A 19,733-nucleotide genomic window follows, 5' to 3' on the forward strand; every position below is an offset into this window, starting at 1 on the left:
TAGGTGAACCAAATTGGAGAAGCAAAAATGTAAAGGTTGGGGAGCAAGGGGGTGAAGAGGGGCTCAGCATTTCAATGGTTTTAGCCATTATTTTTTTTAATATGGTGCAAATATGAACTACAATCCCCACTCATGAGTTGTCAGTAAGGTTAAGACCATTTGTGTTCAATTAAAATAGTAATTCATAGCAACAAACTGCTATCCCCTAGTAACAGTAGCTGTTAAAAGAGAAACATTTATTGTTTGTGTTTGCACACAACCACTCAGTACTTCTATTACAGCACAAAACATCATTTAGGAAAACAGTAAAGATTAGTTCAAATATTTATTTCAATACTTTTTATGACTTAGCAAAGAAAAAAAATCCATTCCAAACGTCAATCTTTTCAGACCTTGCTCAGTGACAAAGTCTTGGGCATTAAGCATTTTTCTTGATTTTTAACCGACAGGGGACAAAGTACAAAGAATAGCAATCTGACTTCTGCCGGTTTTCCTTCATTCTTCCACTCTATAAATCCGTCTCCAATACTCAATAGTGGAAAAAATAGAATGACTGGTCTTTAGAACAGATTTTATGAGCCATTTCCCTAAATGGAAGCAACATTTTCAACTGTCAAGACACTGATCATCAGTGCTGGAGTCACTTCTGTTTGCAGAAACAGCTCATCACGGATTAAAGTCATGATTGTTTTTCCCCTGTACCATGTACACAGGATAACGTAGTCTCTCAAACAAAACAACTTCTTATGATTCTAAAAAACCCAAATACTACAACTGAAGTCATAATTGCATTTACACGTGACAACTTCTCTCCTCCCAACAGCAAATGAAGTTTTCGCAAGGAAACAGACTTTTTAAGGACAGCAACTCAAATAGAGAATTTACTCCAAGGAAGTAATGTGGAATACTAACAAATTACTATAAGCAAACAGTTCTAGCCATTCTGTTTTGCAAGATTTTAGAAAGTAGTGGTTAAAATATATTCTAAGCTGCAATTGATACCACCTCTCAGTTCTGCAAAACTGTGAGCGATGTAATAGCTCTTACAGAAGAGCATCTGTGACTAATCCAGCTAGCACTAATTAAGTGATCTTTGACCTACTAAGGTAGGTTAGCATAACGTATACAGCTTAATTATTCATACATTACTACTTGATATGAGTTGTATTGGACCTTGCCCCTATTGTTTGACAGCAGAAAAGTAGGTGAAAGTTGCCTCCTTTCCTTCCTACTACAACTTCTGTAACTGATTATTCTATACCAAAATTAACATACACAATATGAAAAGTCTGTGTAAGATAAATGTTTTTGAATGTGTAACAAAAAAGTTGATTTGCTAAAAGATTTTTAATATTTTTTAATTTGTACGTTATTTTACTTTTTAACTTTAAAAAACATAAACAATAAAACAGAAAACAGCTATTCCAAGAAAACTTGATATAACAGCATACCTTATTCTGAACATAAAATATGTATAAGCATAAATACTTAAAGTGTCTGTTCTTAAGTAAACTATGTGAGGAAGGAAGTAGTTTTGCAGGTGAAGTTTACAGTTGCACTACAACACTTCCACGTTCCACTTAATTGTCAAGACCAGTGTTTTGCTGGTTATATTCCACTCTGCAACATTGACCTTTGCCCTTAGGAAGCTTAAAGCTAGAATTTCACCTTCCAGAATTCAAGAAGCTGGAATTCAACTCACACTAACATGACACGACATTTTCAGGCATTCTATACCAAGGTTAACAAAGGAATTCACACATACAGAACTAAATCACCACTGTTGCTCACACACTTTACTCTGTTAACCACAAGCAGCAGATACACTACCAGTCGTCTTCCAGACTTATCTAGATTGCCAAGTGAAATTCTTCTCCATAGGAATAAGTAAACAAATTTAGACTTCTCCCTCTTCCCAAAGAGGCAGAGAGAAATGCAACACAGAAATTAGAGGGTACACTAGGCTCTAGAGATTTTTATCATTACTGCACAAAGGTTTACCACTTGTTATTATATGTCAGCATCATATACCAGCACAAGTATGCTGGAATATGTAAAGATTTGGCACAATGACAATCCCTTCCAAAAGCACACTATAATTTACAATAGCAACAAAGCATTAAGAAATGAATGATACATGAACTAATGAGACTAAAGGAGGATGAGGCAATGGTAATAACTGGATGCTTTTGTCTAAGCTGGTGGCATAGGCAACATAGATTACCTACTGCCAAGTCTTGATAGGCAGCATTCTGTAAGGCTCCTGGCAAGGTTTGCCTCACAGGGAAACATGGAGAAAAGAATGAATGCCAGTGGGCAAAAACCATCCTCAAAAACAGCACTCAAGCGACAGTACAACTATTATTTAAACAACTGAATGTTGGATGTTAGAGTTTGGAATCTATGGCCACGATACAGCACCAGTAGCAACACCTTAGCTGTGGAGGGACTCAAAAGTGAAAAGCAACACGTACACACAAGTGGAACAATCAAGTTTGCAGGTACGGTACTTATTTTAGCAACTGCATTTCTAATAGATTTGAGAATGCACAATGGCTTGAGAGACAAAGATTAAAGAAGTAAAGGATGAGGTATCAGAAAGACTGCAGTACAGACAGAGGAAAATGGACAGATCAGGTCAGGCTCTAACAACTCCATTCAACTGCTGAATTAGCTGGAACATAATTCATATATTATCTCCACTTTCCAATTCTCACTAATCTTGTAATAGCAATTGGTCCACCTGATATATATGAATGCCTCACTGTACCTAGCAAAATCAAAGATTCACACAGGAAGGACACATTCCAAATATAGACTTCATCATTAAGGCCAACGCTCCCTTTCAGTATATTAACTTTCAAGCTAACAGATGCATTGCCATTGTCAAGTCCTGCAGATCAACATCAGAAGATCTGCAAGCAAAATAGTTTATGGGGACAACCCAGGACCCACGTTACATTTATTTCAAGGGATAGGGTGATTATTCTGGACAAGGTCTAGCCTGCTTCTATCAACTGAAGGCTACTAGTAGTGGAAATATACCAAATGCATTTCAAAACTGTGCTGGACTTGCATCTACATTTGAAGATGTGCTCCGACCTGAGTGTAATCTAGTTTGCGTGCTCCAAGATCACTCCTCAATAAAGGCAGAACATAAGCATGGACAACTGGCAGATTCACTTTAAAAGAATGGTCTTGATCTGAACTAAAACGTAGATGCTCCCAGAACATCTGCATGGCCTAGTCTTTCTTACAGACACTATTATAATGTATTAAGCGTGAAAATCTTGCACTACAGTGTCAGTAACTCTCCCAGCTCACCATTTTTATGTCCTTCTATATAGCTCTTCTCCTTTTTTACAATGGTATTTCACTAAATTAAGCAGAGATACCTGAAAAATATCACCCTCCCTGTAAGTTTGATAGAAGAGTAACTCTCAGCAATAGTTTGGGATCTTGTTGGTTTTACTCTCATACAAACAATGTAAGCTAGAAAATGCACGAGTTGTCAGCACTGTATCATTTCTGACATGTTAGATGACAAAGTTACCTAACTTCATGAAGCCCTTAAAGATACCATGTGTATGAAAGGAGTTGGGTAAAATAAAACTGGATTGTTGCTTAATCACAGGTATGTTATTACTTAAGTCTATTGAGTAAGTCCATTTCACCGTCAGAATCTAGCACCAGGATAAGTTTCTAGTGAATACACAATAGCTAACTGTACTACTGTAACATACCAGGTCTTCAGCATATGGTCAATAACCTACAGCCACAAATATGCTAAAATCAGGAAAGGATCGAGTCTGAAGTACGTTCTTCATCTGCCACACTTTATGGTACCCAAGTGCTTCATAGGAGACTAACAGATACACGCCCTGGCACATGTATGCCAGTACGGCACCCTCACAGGCAACAGAACCAGACGCTGCCCCTCCGAGATCGCTACCCGTGTGCCTGACTGCCACACGGCAGCACTAAAACCGCAGCCGGGGTCCATCACTTGCCTGTGCAGGTAGGGACAGCCCTAGAAGCGAAGTTCACCGTGAGGAAAATGGAGAAAACGAGCACAATTTGAGCAAGGCGGGGGCGGCGGCTGGACACTGGCACGAGCGGCACCGACGGCGCCGGAGGGCGGGCGGGCGGGGGCAGCAGCCTGACCCCTCTCCACAGGAGCCGCCTCCCCGGCCGGAGGGTGGCGGCAGGGACGAGGGCTGCCCCTCCGCCAGGCCGGGAGCCGGCGAGGACGACCACGGCAGCTCCCGCTCGCCGCGGCCTCCCAGCCCTCGCCCTGCGGCTCGCCGCCGGCGCCCCTCCCGCCCCAGGCTGGGCCCCCCCGCTCGCTTCCCCTGGCCCGCCCCGCCTCACCCGTGCTGGGCCGCCGCCCGCCGCTTGTTGAGCAGGCAGAGGAGGGCGCAGGCGGCGGCGGTGGTGGCCCCGGCGATGGCGGAGTGGCGCACGGTGAGGTACTTGCTGTAGGCAGCCATGGCGCGAGTGCAGCCGCGGAGCCCAGCCGAGCCGAGCGGAGCCGAGGCCAGCCGAGCGGGCGCGGGGAATGCCGGGAGGGGAGGAAGGGAGGGAGGCGGGGCCCGCCCGGCCACTCCTCCGCTGGCCAGGACGGCCCCGCGCAGGGCCGAGCCTGGGCCGCGAAGCGGCGGGCAGGTTGTGCAAGGCCGGCAGCGGTAATTAACGCTCCTCTCCCATCTCCCACGCCGGCAGGGAGCGGGTGAGAGGGAAGGGGCGCCTCCTCCCACGCCAGCGGGGCCGGGCCTGCCGCCGGCTGTCCTCACCGGCGGGTCGGGCTGAGCAGCCCCGCGGCCCGGCCTACCCGCCGGCCTCTGTCACCCTCGGCTTGGCACCTCCTGCCGTGTGGGGCTGGAGGCATCCCTTCGCCGGGGGGCGGTGTCTTTGTGCAGGTGTACAGTGGGATTTCTGCGTGTGAATTACGGACGCCATATAAACGTGGAGGCAATGCGAAATAAACCTTTGAGAGGGACTTTAAGACATGCTGTCTTTTTCGTTTTTTAGGGCCCTGAGAGGAGCTGCCAAGATTGCCTTTCAGACAGAGGGTGGAATGAGTTGTCGCCTGTGTTAAATCCAGGAAAACAATCCCTGTCGCAGGCAGAGCCGCACCAGGTACAGCGGGAGATGCCAGTCAGCCTTCTCCTACCAAACCAGTTATACTCGCACAGGTGCTTTGTTCAGCAGAGTTAATAACAGTTCTCCAAGTCGAGCTATACCCGCAAAAACATCCATGCCAGCATAACTGTATTTACACTGGATCCAGTGGTCTCATCCCTCAGAAAGACACCTGATATAGTATACAAAGTGGCGGTACTTCCGTACTTTCTGCAGGAACTGGCCAGTTATATATTTAAAGTCTGTATTGGCGCAATGGTTAACACTAACAACAAAACAATTTCTCTGGTCAAACTCAAATGCAGATCAAAATGCAGTTGGAATCAATGTATTTATTTTTAATCTAAAAAGGGTTTTCATACAGGCTTTTAAAAACATTTGAATACCTTTAAACATTGTGCATTTGCTATTGTAGTATAAGAGTGTGCACATAGGTGAGTCCATTTATTGAGTATTCTCATTTCCTTCAAATATGTCTGCCTGGAGTAGAAGGACTGAAGCTGCAGTTTGATGAGAGGTAATCTCTGTTTCTTCATTGTGAATCACCACATATACTTTTCTTTCTCGCTCAGTCTCCCCATCCTTGGTATCATTAGGCATTTTGGGGCAATCTTATGTTTTGATGTAAAAGCCGAAATGTCAAAACATCAAATTATTCACATTTCCTAGAGCACTAGAGTTAGGACTACTGAATCTAGTTCTCTGGAACTTGTTCTGTAACCTTGGACAAAACAGTAACCTCCCTGCTTTAAAATATCTGCTGTACATCAGTGTTTTGGGAAAAAAAATCATTAACTATTTAAAGTGTTCCTGATTCTCAGGAAAATACACAGCAGAACCAGCAGAACCATGCAGCATTAATAATTTCATCTTGTTTTATAAGATTAATTTTGTAAAAATACCTTGGTTTTTTTAATCTTAGATACTTTAGCAGTAGGTAAATGTAAGAACCTAAAAAGAGGTAGTTTCTTCATCAAAGTAAACTTCTTATATTCAAATCATTACAATAATGAAAATGTCTACAAGTTTTCAGGTTTACTGAATCTTTGAACTACAGTTTTGCTGCTACTTTTAATCTCAATATCTGTGCAGAGATCAAGAGCGCTGTGATATTGCTACACATTACTTTAAAAGTCCTCTTCCCCCCAAAGCTTAGGTTGGTTGTACCCTTACACAGAACTAGCTGTCTAATATAGCCTAACTTTGTTTACATACAATGTCCATCCATTTGGGCCATGCTGACCTTTGTTGTTTGCATGACTGTGTGACTTGTGTTCTGCTGTGTTTGTCTTCTGCAGTGTCCTTATCCCACTCTTTGAGGCTAGCCAATACCATGTCCTATTACATATTTTATTTATCTTCTAAGTTGTCCTTAAATAGTTTCACATACACCTATCATCTTCTAAAAAATTTGTCACACATCCAGTGTGACACTGTTTCTCTACTGCCTCCACTCTTGAATGTTGCCTTTTTTCCAAATAACTTTGTTAGCATGATTGATAAATAGGCACTTAGTTCAAAACATGAGGTTTTTATTGATCCATTATTTCATCAGTTTCCAACAACAGTCATGGCTAAGCATATCCTTGATGAAATCACCCATGCCAATCAAATGCTTTTGTGACAAAAGCTCATGTCCAGCTTTTCATCCACCCGTAGCCCCAAGTCCTTCTCAGCATGGCTGCTCTCAACCCCTTCATCCCCCAGCCTGTATTGATACCAAGGGTTGCCCCAACCCAGGTGCAGGACCCTCTACTTGGCCTTGTTGAACGTCACGAGGTTCACACAGGCCCTCTTCTGAGCTTGTCCAGGTCCCTCTGATATGGCATGTGTGTGTAGTTTCTCTGAAGTAGCAAGATCAAATTGACAGCTGTGCTTTTAATATGGTCCATGGTATGTTTCAAACTTTTTACTAGCTATGTAAGAACATTCATAGAAAGCAAGCTATTTAAACTAGAAAGTGCACTCTGGAAGACTGAAGCCTGTAGGAAGAAAAATACATGTTTACTATTAAAGCCTTAAAACTCTATAACAAAAAGTGTTAGGCTATGGTCCCGTGTCTGAAGTGTTAAGCAGCAGTATTTGCCTAAGCTGTTCTTTAATTTCACAATTTAAAAAAAAAAAAAGTCTGCTTAATAAAAAGCAGTAGTAAAATTGCTAACCAGTTCAGATTTTCAAGTCATGTCCTCAGTCAATCTTAATTTTAGCCAGTTGAGTTTTAAGGAGGGACTGAAAGTCAGGACTGTAAGAAATTGTTATGGAGTGAATATTTTGTCCCACTAATCATTACGTGAGTACATTGTTTTTTTAAATGGAGTCTAGGTTAACAAATAAGAAGATGCTCTTACTGGGTTTCTCTCAGAACAGGAAGAACCTGTATTATTTGCTGTTGGCACTTGGCGTAAAACACCCAACTATATTCTGAGAACAGCATATCACCTAATAATTAAATGAAAAATCATGTTGTTTATTGTAGGTCCAATGTAACATATATTCATATCAGGGAGAGCAATTTACAAATGTTGTGAAAGGTGGCAGAAGAATGAAATTAATGTATGTGAGATAAGCTGTAAGATGCAAACTGTACCATGTATGTGAGTTAAGTTTGAAGGCAATTTGTATAGTGCTGGTCTTCATTCTGTAGACTTGCACTTGCTTAATTTTTAAGTCCATATAAATTCAGTAAGATTGTTCACTTGTTTAATGTTAAGTACTATGATATTTGAAAACTTAATAACTAGTGGAGCAAGAAGGACAGTTCCAGGGATTGATGTGGTCTCTTTTGTGAAATCTGTGTTATCTCTTAGGTATATCTCTTAGTTGTAGAATTTGGCATGGTTTGCTGGGAAATTAATGAACTGCTCTATTAATGCAGTCATCAGCGTTAAGTGATAAGATTCTGTCATTCTGCTGAAGTGCTATACTAGAGTATTAGTTTGTTGCTTGATTTTTAACAGAAGGAAGTTAAACATCTGAAGTTGAGCTACATGTAATTATGTATCAGTTCATATTCATGTATGAATAATGATACAGACTATTCCCAGTGAGAGCCTCATCAACGCAGCTAATATCAACCAAATGGAATCACTATATGTTTAGTCACTTCATACAACTTGAAACTCCAGTGTGGGTGAAGTAATGTGGATATGGTATCAACCACTCAAACCCCATAAGCTTCCACCTCCATGAAACATACACTGATTATAACACAGGTTTGATCTTCAGAGTGGGGCCTACAGGGTGAAACTGAGATGGACATAAACTTTCTTTGATCTGCAGAACACACAGGGAAGACACACTTCCATTTCTTTGTACCTCCTGTTTTCTCTTCTTGTTCTTGCCCTTTTCTTATGCAGCTCCTGCATGCCCCTCAGATGATTGGGATGTTACAGGAACTTAAGATGTGGGAAGGTACTCTTTCTGAGCAGAAAGTAAAATTTGGGAATAATGTGGGGAGAAGATTATAAGGAGTGTATAGAAAAAAAGTGCTTAGAGAGCTTAGGATGTACAGAGCATTGGCTTTTAAGTATACTGATGCTTGCAGACTTTCTGTGCCATTACATTACTGCCTTATTTTCCCACCGTATGGGGATAGGAGCACTTGTCCTAATCTTTATTAATTGACACGATAACCCACAAGAGCTTAATTGCTACACATAAGTCTACTTTCTCCATATTCTTGATTTCTGATGACATTTTTTGCTGTATATGCCTGTTTGTTTTTTTTAAAGCGACTGTGATCTATCCTCTATAAAAGCAACTCATACCTCTACTTAATACCTCAAGTCTTTGCAAAACATGACAGATCAGTTTTTATAAGCACAGGTCATAAATATAAAAGTCCATGTGAAAATCTGGAAGTACATAGGAATTACCGTTATTAGACCAGACTCAGAAATTATCTGGTCTCCTGCCTGTACATGGATACTATCAAATACTCTAAAAGACAATATAGACTCCGCACATCTGCTTTTATAGTGGATCTTAGTCTAATTTCAAACATTTATGCACTGACTTAGTTCTAAAGTACAGTGTTTGACATCCATTCTAATTTTTGCTGTCATTAAGTATTATAATTGCTCATATTCTGCTGGTCCAGAAAATGAACCTAATATTTCAAATGAGAGCAAACCACTGATTTGTAGAAAACATTACATTTTACTTTACTTACTGTTTTCACTTGCTTTTCCTGTTAGTTGGTTTCTAGTTTTGGCGGTTTTACAGAAAGATGTCTTCACTGACCTGTGCATATTGATGCTTAGTTGCTGATACTCCTTTTGTGAGTTAACATCATTGGACAATCTGTGGGAAATAAATACAGAATTAGATTTTTCCTCCAAAATGCAGTACTCTGCCTTTCTTGACAGTCAGTGTCAGTTAGCATTTTGTGCTTCATTTGCCTACCTTGTTTGGACTAGGTGAGTGGGTAGAAAAATGGTAACTGAAACTAAATGAACAAGCTAAACAGGCTCGTTCAGTTTTTTCCTGAAGTGAATCACAGCTCAGTTTGATCTTGACACCTTTTGGTGATCTGAAAGCCAAGGTATTTCACTGCTTAGCGTTTGTTTCTTGCTTATCTCAAATACTGGGGACCTTGGCAGGCTTGAGAGGTGGGCCCGTGTGACCCTCGTGAAGTTGAACAAGGGCAAGAGCAAGGTCCTGTATGTGGGTCAGGGCAATCCCAAGCACAAATAAAGGCTAGGTGGAGAATGGATTGAGAGCAGCCCTGAGGAGAAAAACTTGGGGGTGTTGGTTGATGAGAAGCTGGACATGAGCCGACAATGTGCACTTGCAGCCAAGAAAGCCAACCGCATCCTGGCCTGCATCAAAAGAAGCGTGGGCTGTGTCAAAAGGGGTGTGGCCAGCAGGTCAAGTGAGGTGATTCTGCCCCTCTGCTCTGCTCTGCTGAGACCCCACCTGGAGTATTATGTCCAGCTTTGGGGCCCTCAACATAAGAAGGACATGGACCTGTTGGAGTGAGTCCAGAGGAGGGACGTGAAGATGATGAGAGGGCTAGAGGACCTCTGCTATGAAGACAGGCTGAGGGAGTTGGGGTTGGTCAGCCTGGAGAAGAGAAGGCTCTGGGGAGACTTTATAGCAGCTTTCCAGTACCTAAACAGGGCCTACAGGGAAGAAGGGGAGGGATTCTATCAGGGAGTGGAGCGTAGTGGCTTTAAACTGAAAGAGGGGAGATTTAGATTGGATATTAGGAAGAAATTCTTTACTGTGAGGGTGGTGAGGCACTGGAACAGGTTGCCCGGGGAAGTTGTGGATGACCCATCCCTGGAGGTGTTCAAGGCCAGGTGTCCTTGCCCAGGGCAGAGGGGTTGGAACTAGTTGATCTTTAGGGTCCCTTCCAACTGTAACTATTCTACAATTCTATGATTGTATTGTTTTATTAGATATATAAAATAGAAGACAAGAAGTCATTGATGTTAACTTTCTATCTTCCTATCAAACTTAGAATAATGCTTTGTTAAAAAACTGTTCCCTTTTTCACCAAAAAGTGAGAAAACTGAAGGAAGTTTTTAAGGAACATTTTACTGAAAAGGCATTCATGAAGAGTATAATGGATCTTTGCAAAGTCAAAGTGTCAAGTTTGATATCTGAATTCAGTAATTTAAACAAAGGAATTTAGAATAGGTTTACAACTAATTCCTGTTTCCTAGGTAAAGCTGTAATTCTTTTATTGAGTTTGCCTCACAATTCCCTTATCCTTATAAGTAGTGCTTTTCAGCTGTTTATATCTTTGCTGATTTATATCTTTCCTGATATATAATGATGCAAACTGAAAGTTGGCAGAAATTTTCTGCCTCAGCTTGGGTATTAATTTCTTTAATAAAAGATGTCATACCAGCATAGTCAAATTATTTCCTAGAATGAAGCAATGGAAAAATAAATTACTTTCAATATATTAAGAAAACATCACAGGCTTTTATGTCGTTGTGCTTTGTCACCATGCTTTGCAGTGCAGACATGAATTTGGCAGACACTAGCTTATACAAGTGACATAACTTTTGAAAAAAACTGTGTCATCATCACTGTTTATTCTATGGTTCCTTCTGATTCCAGGTGATGAAGCTTGAATTGTTATAACCTCTCAAAAAAGAATCATATCCCTCTCTCATACTTGGCCAAGAGGTATCAAACATTAGGTTTAAATCATAATAACTTCATCAGACCCATCTTTCCGTTTTCCGGGAGCTATGGCCATAAATACATATTATGATGATGTCTTCTTTAAAGAAAGTATAATTGGTTTTTAACATGGGTGATGTAGAAAGGATGCTAATATAACAGAACAAGGATTTGAATATGTTCTGTGTGCAGATGTACTTGCTTAGTTAAATCACCGTGACAGATCAGTAGTGAGGGTCCAAGTTTTAGACTCTGCAGAACTCTTCTTCCTGTTGGCATATCCCTGGAAATTACTGTCTCCTACTTGCTCTCACTATGGGGACTTCCAAACAATTTGGTACTTTTTACACGTTAAACTTCTATCCTTGGCAAGTACAGTGTTTCTTAATCATGGCTTTGAGTCAATATAGTTCAGATCTTCTTTCAGAGATTAAAGTAGAATTAGAATTTCTCCTCTGTATGCAATACTTTGCATTTATTAACACTCAGACTCAGTTACCATTTTGCTACACACTCACCAGCTGAAGAAAGATAGAAGGTGGAGGAGCCATGTGGAGACTTGAAGTGGGTTTCCAAAATTGAAGTTGTATCTCCACCCATTGTTTCACAAGTTGGTAATTATAGCAACCCTTCTGATTAACCATGTCAGAGACACTGAATATTATAGGAGCCTAATGGTCTGCTCTTACACATTAATAACAGGTCATATATGATATCCACATAGCATTATTGAATAGGTTTTTCACTTGTTCCTTCACACTTTATTGTGAAGCCAAATTAGTGACTTTTGAAAAATAGATTTGTATGCCTTTTCTAACAATTCTTGGCTTTGGGCTCCCAAGAGGGCTGGAGATTCCACCATTCAGTATGCTCAGGTCCCTCACAGCTCCTGTTGCTGGGCAAACTGCATCACCCTGTAAAGCAACCACGCACCATCCGTTTCCTTATAGACCATATTAGCCAAGTCTCTGCAACCTTCCTCTGTACAGACTGAGCAGTCAGCTGTTGATCAAGTGCTATGCAAGCTCAAAGGCTGTTTCTATAATGACTGGTTTATGCCAAAATGCAGCTAGACGTGGTGAGTAAGTAACATAAGTAACAGTTAGTTAGCATAAGTAACAGTTTTCAGCTTTAAGAATGATCTGATAAAACCAGATAAGGGGTGAAAGGAATGCATTAGGATGGGGCAAGATTGAGAGTGGAAGAGAAATAAATGGCTTGACAAGAAATCAGTGAAGAAGGGCTGCAGAAAGTGGAATGGCTTAGCAAGACAGTATTTAGGAAAGGAGTCTGAGCCACCTTGGGTCAGGAAGCCAGTGGAAGGAGGACCTAGAGACCAGTTGAGCAAGGAGATTAGATGGGCTGAACAATAATTCTGGTATTGGGAGGGAATTAAATGATTAGGCAAGAAAAGCAGACTGTATGCATGTTGCAAAACAGGAGGGTGACACTCGGAGCTACTGAGCAAAACAGAAAGGAGAAATTCAGAGCTAATTGTCTGGAGAAAAAAAAAGGTTGAAAGAAGGCAACTTAAATCTAATGAGCAGGTGTGAGATGGAACTGGCTGGACCAGGAGCCTGTGGTACCTGATTTAGCAGTTTATGGTGGAGGAGATGAGGGAAACGTGGTAGTAGGACCGTTTGACAGGGAGTTCAGGTGCAGTTCTTGCATGAACCTGTACTGGATTAGGATTATATATGTAAGTGGGCTGTTGCCTACAGGCCTGCACTGTCATGTATTACAAAAATTTTGAGACACAGCATATGAGACAGGTGATGATGGGAAGAAAAATGACAGTTCTATGGCTAAGGCAGATAAATGCTGATAAGATGATCTGAACTACCACTTTAACTCTGCCACAGAATCACTGTAGAATGCTGCCCCAGGGTAAGTTATCAACACGTTCAAAGTTGGCCTATAATTGCATTTTTTCCCATTTTCAGAACATTCATCATGAGATATATCAGATAGGTATTTGCAGAAGTGTTCTGAGCTACTGAGTGGTTGCAGTTAGGGGGAGCTTTCTTTAAACATAGTATTTTTTAAAATATTTAGCATTTAATAACATTTTAAAATTTCGCATTGTATTTTGATGTTGTTCATTGAAGTCTAGTGCTAGATGCTGATTACAAGTGAATTTAACATTACAAATGAATGCTAAATAACTGTCTACTCACTGAATGAGGTAGCAATGCTGTAGTAAAAACATACAAAGCCATATAATTAAAGGTTACATCCTGATGCAGCGTTAATTCAAGTTTCTTGGGCAGTTTTAGACCACTTTTGTGACAGACTTATTTGGGACTATTCTAGAAGGTACACATGCAGAATCCAGCCGCAACATTCTCCACAAAAAGGTGTTTTACTAGTGCATGCCCTGGCTTCCAGTAGTTGTCATAATTTGGATGTTGGTTTAGATCTATAATCTTTGGATTCAAAAATCTTTCAAGAAGGTACATAGATCGTGGAGTCATAAGAAAAACAGGGCTGGAGGACTAGTACCTTCAGGCTCATCCAGGTGGTCTTCAGCAAAGATGGTGTAGAATGAGAGGAATCAAAAAGGCCAGGGAAACACAGTAAACCTCTTAGTTACATGGAACAGGCAAGAGGAGATACGTTCCTAACATATTGTAAAATAGGGAACAAAATGTGTAATTTAACGAGTAAAATTCAGAAAGGTAAAACAAGTAGGCTTTTGTTACATAGGCGTAGAATCAATAACAGCAGAGGAGGAGGCAGAAAGTAGACCCCTGAAGAATGTGAAGAAAATCGTGAAGTTTTAAGGAACTATGAAGCTCCTCTCCATGAATACACGTAGAAAGAGCCAGCTGGTGTTCAACTTCTTGGTTTTTGAAGAAAGGATGTTACTACTACATGTTTTTACTATTACTGCTACTTACTAATATTACATATTGCTACTAATATCTGCTACTAATTTACTAATGTTACATCTTGCTACTAGTAATAGTTTGTGATACTACTGATAAATAGTACATTTAAAGCCAGATTACTAGGAGAGGTTATTTAGATTGCTAGTACCCAAGACAGTGCTTGCAGTTAAACATCTTTTAACTTGTTCAGCATGCAAAGATACTGCTTACAGGGCTTTGTCCACTGGAAATTAAAATCTGAAACTGAATTCATTAGGGAATATAATGTACATAATTGTCCAAAAGTGATACCCATCAGGACAGTTGCCCTCATGCTATATAGACCAGTGTTTCACGTGTTTTAGAAAAAAAATGTTGAAAGTTTCTGTAGGTATGTAAATATACATATGTGTGCATGTGTACATATAAATAAATAGATAAATATGCACACTTTTTCCTTTTTTAGTACAGAAAAGAAACTAATCTCTCTTTCATAGGGAGAAATAAATAGTGAAGTTTTATCCCATTCTAGCAGAACGAAAAAAATAAATCATATTACTCTTCAGCCTTAAGGCATAAAGTTGTGTGTCTCTAACCAACGTGAGAAAATTCTCTGTTCCTTCTTACATAGAGCTACACCCTAAGCCACAGCTGAAAGCTCATCCTTTCTGTCTGCCAGCTAAGGCACAGTTTATAAGGTAGGGCAGGATTCTTTGCTCCAGCTCAGCAAGACCGAACCCACACAGTCCATCTTAATGCAGAATATATAAAGATACACAGTGCAACTATTAAGTAAATAATCGTCCACATTACATCATTCCAAGTCAAATGCCAACTGCCAATCGCCCTGTTATCTGAAATAAGATGAGAGTGAGTTTTTACCACAAGTAAAGACATGTTTCCGTGCTATTATCACAGCTTAGTTAATGCACTGAATGCTCACACGCTTGTTTATTTCACACTACCTTGATGGGAATACCATAAACAAGCAGAAGTAACCAAATAGTAAGTGTGGACCAAGCCTTGAATAGTTTTATGTGGTAACTAAGCAAAAAGAAATACAAACTTTAATCCTCCCAGTTCTTTTCCTAAACTTAGTTATGCCATACATTTGATGTTCAGAAACACCTATGCCCTAATCTTTAAGTTTATTATAGATTTCTTTTTGTAATCTGAAATTATAAATCACAGGGCTTGACTCATATGACTAGCAGGGTAAATGAGAAGCAGAGCAGTTATGTTGTCCAGATTGTATTGTTGAAATACCTTTCAGTCCAAGAAGCCCTGAAGTCCTGCAGAAGAGGAGGATGAATAAAATTGCTAAAAGCAGGCAACAGATCAAGACACGCAAGTACCGAGTCTTGCAGGCAACTTTTGCAGAGTTTCTTTCAGGCACCACTGAAATTACCATTTCTCAGGTGGATGTTCAACAGGCTCATCTTCTGTGCCGTCTCACAACTTAAAGCGATTGTTCCAGTTACAGAGGGACATTCACGTCCTAAGAAACACGTCTCTACTTTTTCCAAGATCTTCTCAGTAAGGAAAATGTGAAGCTTGTTCAAAACGGAAATAAGGCTCGTGTAGCAATGTAGCACAACCCTAGCATGTGCTCTCTGTGCTGCTGGGAAGATAATATCTGTGAGGAAAAGTTTACATGCCTGAAAAACATAGGATCTTGGCAAAAGCAGAGCACTGATTCATACCTTGGATGAAGGAGGGAAGCAAAGTAGTAATCGGAATCTCAGAAGAAAAGTTTAAAACAAGCAAGGAAAGTCTAGGGAAGGAGAAAAGAGGGATAATGGAACCTCCCACTCACAGTAGCAAGTCTTAAGACTCCAAGTTTATTCAGTTCAGTTGTGATCACATAAACAGTACCGCACTTGTTCAATAAAATTTAACTCATCTTCCAAATTTTTGGATAATGGTCCAAACTAAGGTTCTTCTCCAAGATACATCATCTTCCTTTTGAATGCAAAATGCAATCCCACACTGAACATAGTGCTAACATTTTGAGGATATTTTCACTTGTGCTCTTGGAATTTGCTATTTTCAGAGTTCCGTCAGTGAGCTAAAATAAAATAGCAATAAATTGCAAGAGAACTAATAGAAAAGCGGAGCAAATGTGAGCATAAGGATTAAAGTGCTCTAAGGTTTGCCTTAAAGCTACATAGTCTCCTCCAACAGAACATACTAGCTTTGTTTTTCTCCCAGATAGTATTTAATAAAAAGTGTTCTGTCAAATAACTCAAAATGACTGTATACATGGTTGTGAATTCTTGGGTTGGGAAGCCAAGCTAGCTCTTTACATATTCAGTTTGGTTGTGGGTTTTGTGGGTTTGTTTGTTTGCTTTTCCAAGGCAATATTAATGCAAACAAGAACCTAGTAGTGGCACAATCTCAATCAACCTATGCCATAAAACCAGAAATTTTGCTATACTTGTGGCCATTCACTGTACAGCCATTCCAGTATAGGTATCTTATTTACTTACATTCTTACCTTTTGAAGGTAACATTCACCTTCATTCTAACTAGCTCTAATAAATTAACACATCCAACCAGTCTCTAGTTGATAGGATCATCTGGGAAATATCTGATCCACCACATGTAAGGCTGGGCTGATAGCTTATGGAAGACTCAACAACATTTCCTGGAGGAGAGTTTGTTCAAGATTTAACACTGGAGAGAGCAGTGCTGTGCATGATATGCTGTATAGGTCTAGGTTTCTCCCCAGAAGCTTTCTAGTCAATGGGGGGCTAAAACACAAATAGTGAAAAGCTAATAAATTCACATCATAGGGTCATATTTGGAAAAAGGCACAACTAATTAATCTTCAGAATAACAGTATAAGAAGAATATAAACCTGAAAGAGATGTGGATCGAGTCCAGTTCACTGTATCACCTCATTTCTGTTGTTTAGATTCACTGTTGAAGATTTTGTTCCCATGTTCCAATTGGAAATCTGTTCTAGAAACTCACTCCTCTAGGTTAGGCTCTTTCTCCTAAATTTTAATTTTAATTTATAAATTGACAGTTTATTCTTCGCCCTTTCACTTTAGAAGATCTCCCTTCTCAGTGTTTACCTGGTTAACATATTTATATGAAACAATCACATCTAATATCACTCAGCCTTTGTCACCTTCCCTTGGTCACCTCACTGCTCTTTTCTGCATGCTGATGTACTTGATTATTCCATTATAAAGTCTTATCAGTGTCACTCCTATTTCTGCAGTAAATACCTCAGCTGGTGAGTAAATCCTGGTGGTGTTAACAACTGTATCACACTTGTCATCATCCTGTATAAACTAGATGAACCTGTTTTGCTGTTTCCAAATAGTATGTTCTCCTCATAGCACATTCTTTGTTATTATTCTTCAGAAGTATGATGTTATAATTTGTATTGTAGAATTTCAGTCTGTTTCATGAATACATTTCTTGGAATCAACCAGTTTTTTCTGCATAATATTAATGATACCTTCTAATTATTTTTTTTTGTCAGAGCACTGGTAACATTTATATCAGGCCACTAATGACTCCATTAAAATTTAATAGCTTGATTCTAGCTGGATTCACTATTCAAAAAGTCATTCAGCACTTTACCACTTTTAGCTACTTCCTTGCCCGTATTATAATTCTTACAAAAAGTATTGTGTTTTATTAATATTCACTTGAATAAAGTGTGTCACATTGTCTTTGCCTAGAAGATCAAGTTATTTTGGGAAAAAAAAAACAAAACAAAACAACAACTACATCCAATACAGTCTTGTCTACTTTTATGTCTGATTATTGACTGCTTCACTATTTGCTTTAAATTGTTGCAGGCAATTCAGATCAAATTCAGAGACCTTTCAGACATGAATCAGTTCTGTCCTCTGCTTCCTTTTTACAGATACTGTATTGCCTGTTCTCCAATCATATACAACCTTGATTTTATATATTTATTTGAGCTGTTTCCCACCAAACCAATCCCACGGTCATCTTATTCTAGTTTGTTTCAGGATTTTGGGATGAAGATTTTCAGCGCATCCAATCTGAGTTTTTCTTGTTCAAACACATATCTCCCACATCTATATTTTATTTGTATTAATTATACTAGCCATGGGTTGAGGAGTCTATTTGAATCAATTTTAGGATAGTAGGGAAAACTCCCTTCCCTTCAAAAGAATTTCCCACGGATAAGCTAGAACTTTGCTAGAGTAGCCAATGCGATACTCAGCCACAGAAAGAGGCATGAAACTAAAGCTCTGAACTATCCTCTGCTCCACCACTCCAGTGCCTGGCCCCTCACCATGGAAAACTCACAGCCAAGTAGGAGCAGATGGAAGAGCAGTTGGAAGTCTGCAATTATCAAACACGCCAGAGGATGGTGCCATACGGTCAGATTTGTAAATCACTCAGCGGCCACTTACACTGTTATTAAAAAAGCAAATGCTAAAGGAAAAAAGCCACGCAAATATTATACAGATATTGCCCACCGTTAAGTATATTTGCTGTAATCTTGATATATAACTTAAATCCTAGTTAGGTTTGTTATTTTCTTGATGTGTATTCATCTCATCTTCATTCCCAAATGTCACGTATGTATTAGAGGTGACTCTGTCTGTGGACTAACTACAGCCGAAGTGAACATCTGTACAGTAGGACCTTATTGCCAGGGGAACAACACTGCCCTCTTTGCCTTCATAACTCTGATTTTATAGAATATCTGTAAAACACGTTGTGCAAAAATAGTATTAGTAGGGCAACTATGGAGCTAATAAACTACAGATCTCTTAATTTTTTGTTTACTTTACCAACGATGTATTTAATGAGCATATTCCTTCTGCTGTCATAGAAGTTAAACCAGTCTAAGTCACTGTTGGTCTACTTCGAGTAATGTTTCAGTAGTTATGGGAATAATGAAGAAGCATATTTGTGCAAGACCCCTGAGAAACAGGTATTCCATTCCTTTCCCGTGGTATCTTAACGTTCTTCATATAAAGAAAAAGAGAAGTTCTGGAACAGTAACTGAAATAGTTGTTGTGAGTATCCAGAGAGTGATCTGTAAAATAAAACTAAAGTGACTAACATTGTCAGATGCTTTTTGTTGTTTGCCACAGAACTTAATCTTTTGAGTTTAAGAAGAAAATGATACCATTAATTTCACTCTAGTAGGAGCCCTGTACGTGTTTAAGACCCCTCTATCTCTCAGGTTTGTTTTGAAATGAATCACAAGCAGCTACAGGACTGGAAGCTATAGCTTCCAGTATCTCTGAACACAACCCAAAATATGAGCTTATTGATACAGGATGTGTACAACATATGATAACCATCTGCAGTTTTCAAAAAGCAATATTTGTTTCTTTATCCATGGGAATTCAAAGCTCTGGTTTATATAAGCTTTCAGTCTAGTTTAGATTAGATTAACACTTAGGGGTATATCAGGATAGCGTTGGTAAAACAGATGCCTTTCCTTATTCAGAAATTTTTTTGTCATTCCCTTCTGTACTTGTCTCCTGCTTATGTAATTATCTCATTTTGTTGTCAGAAGTTATATGTTAAATCATTATTCCACTCAATAAAATTTATAAATCAGTAAAATGGATA

The 19,733-nt window shown here is 39.6% G+C and overlaps 1 protein-coding gene across 3 annotated transcripts in view; it reads right to left on the bottom strand.

Moving 5' to 3' along the window:
• ABCD3 (ATP binding cassette subfamily D member 3) overlaps positions 1 to 4,557 on the bottom strand; it is a 33,161-nt gene extending 28,604 nt beyond the window's left edge. For 2 of the 3 annotated variants that reach the window (XM_054211648.1, XM_054211647.1), the window contains exon 1: positions 4,372 to 4,557. In XM_054211648.1, the coding sequence (XP_054067623.1) occupies positions 4,372 to 4,490 (119 nt within the window). In that variant the 5' untranslated portion in view covers positions 4,491 to 4,557. The remainder of the gene's footprint in view (positions 1 to 4,371) is intronic. The other variant, XM_054211649.1, reaches the window with a different exon arrangement.
• Positions 4,558 to 19,733: the final 15,176 nt, after the last annotated feature.

The sequence above is a fragment of the Rissa tridactyla genome, chromosome 8, assembly GCF_028500815.1.
Source record: "Rissa tridactyla isolate bRisTri1 chromosome 8, bRisTri1.patW.cur.20221130, whole genome shotgun sequence".
Lineage (NCBI taxonomy): Eukaryota > Metazoa > Chordata > Aves > Charadriiformes > Laridae > Rissa > Rissa tridactyla.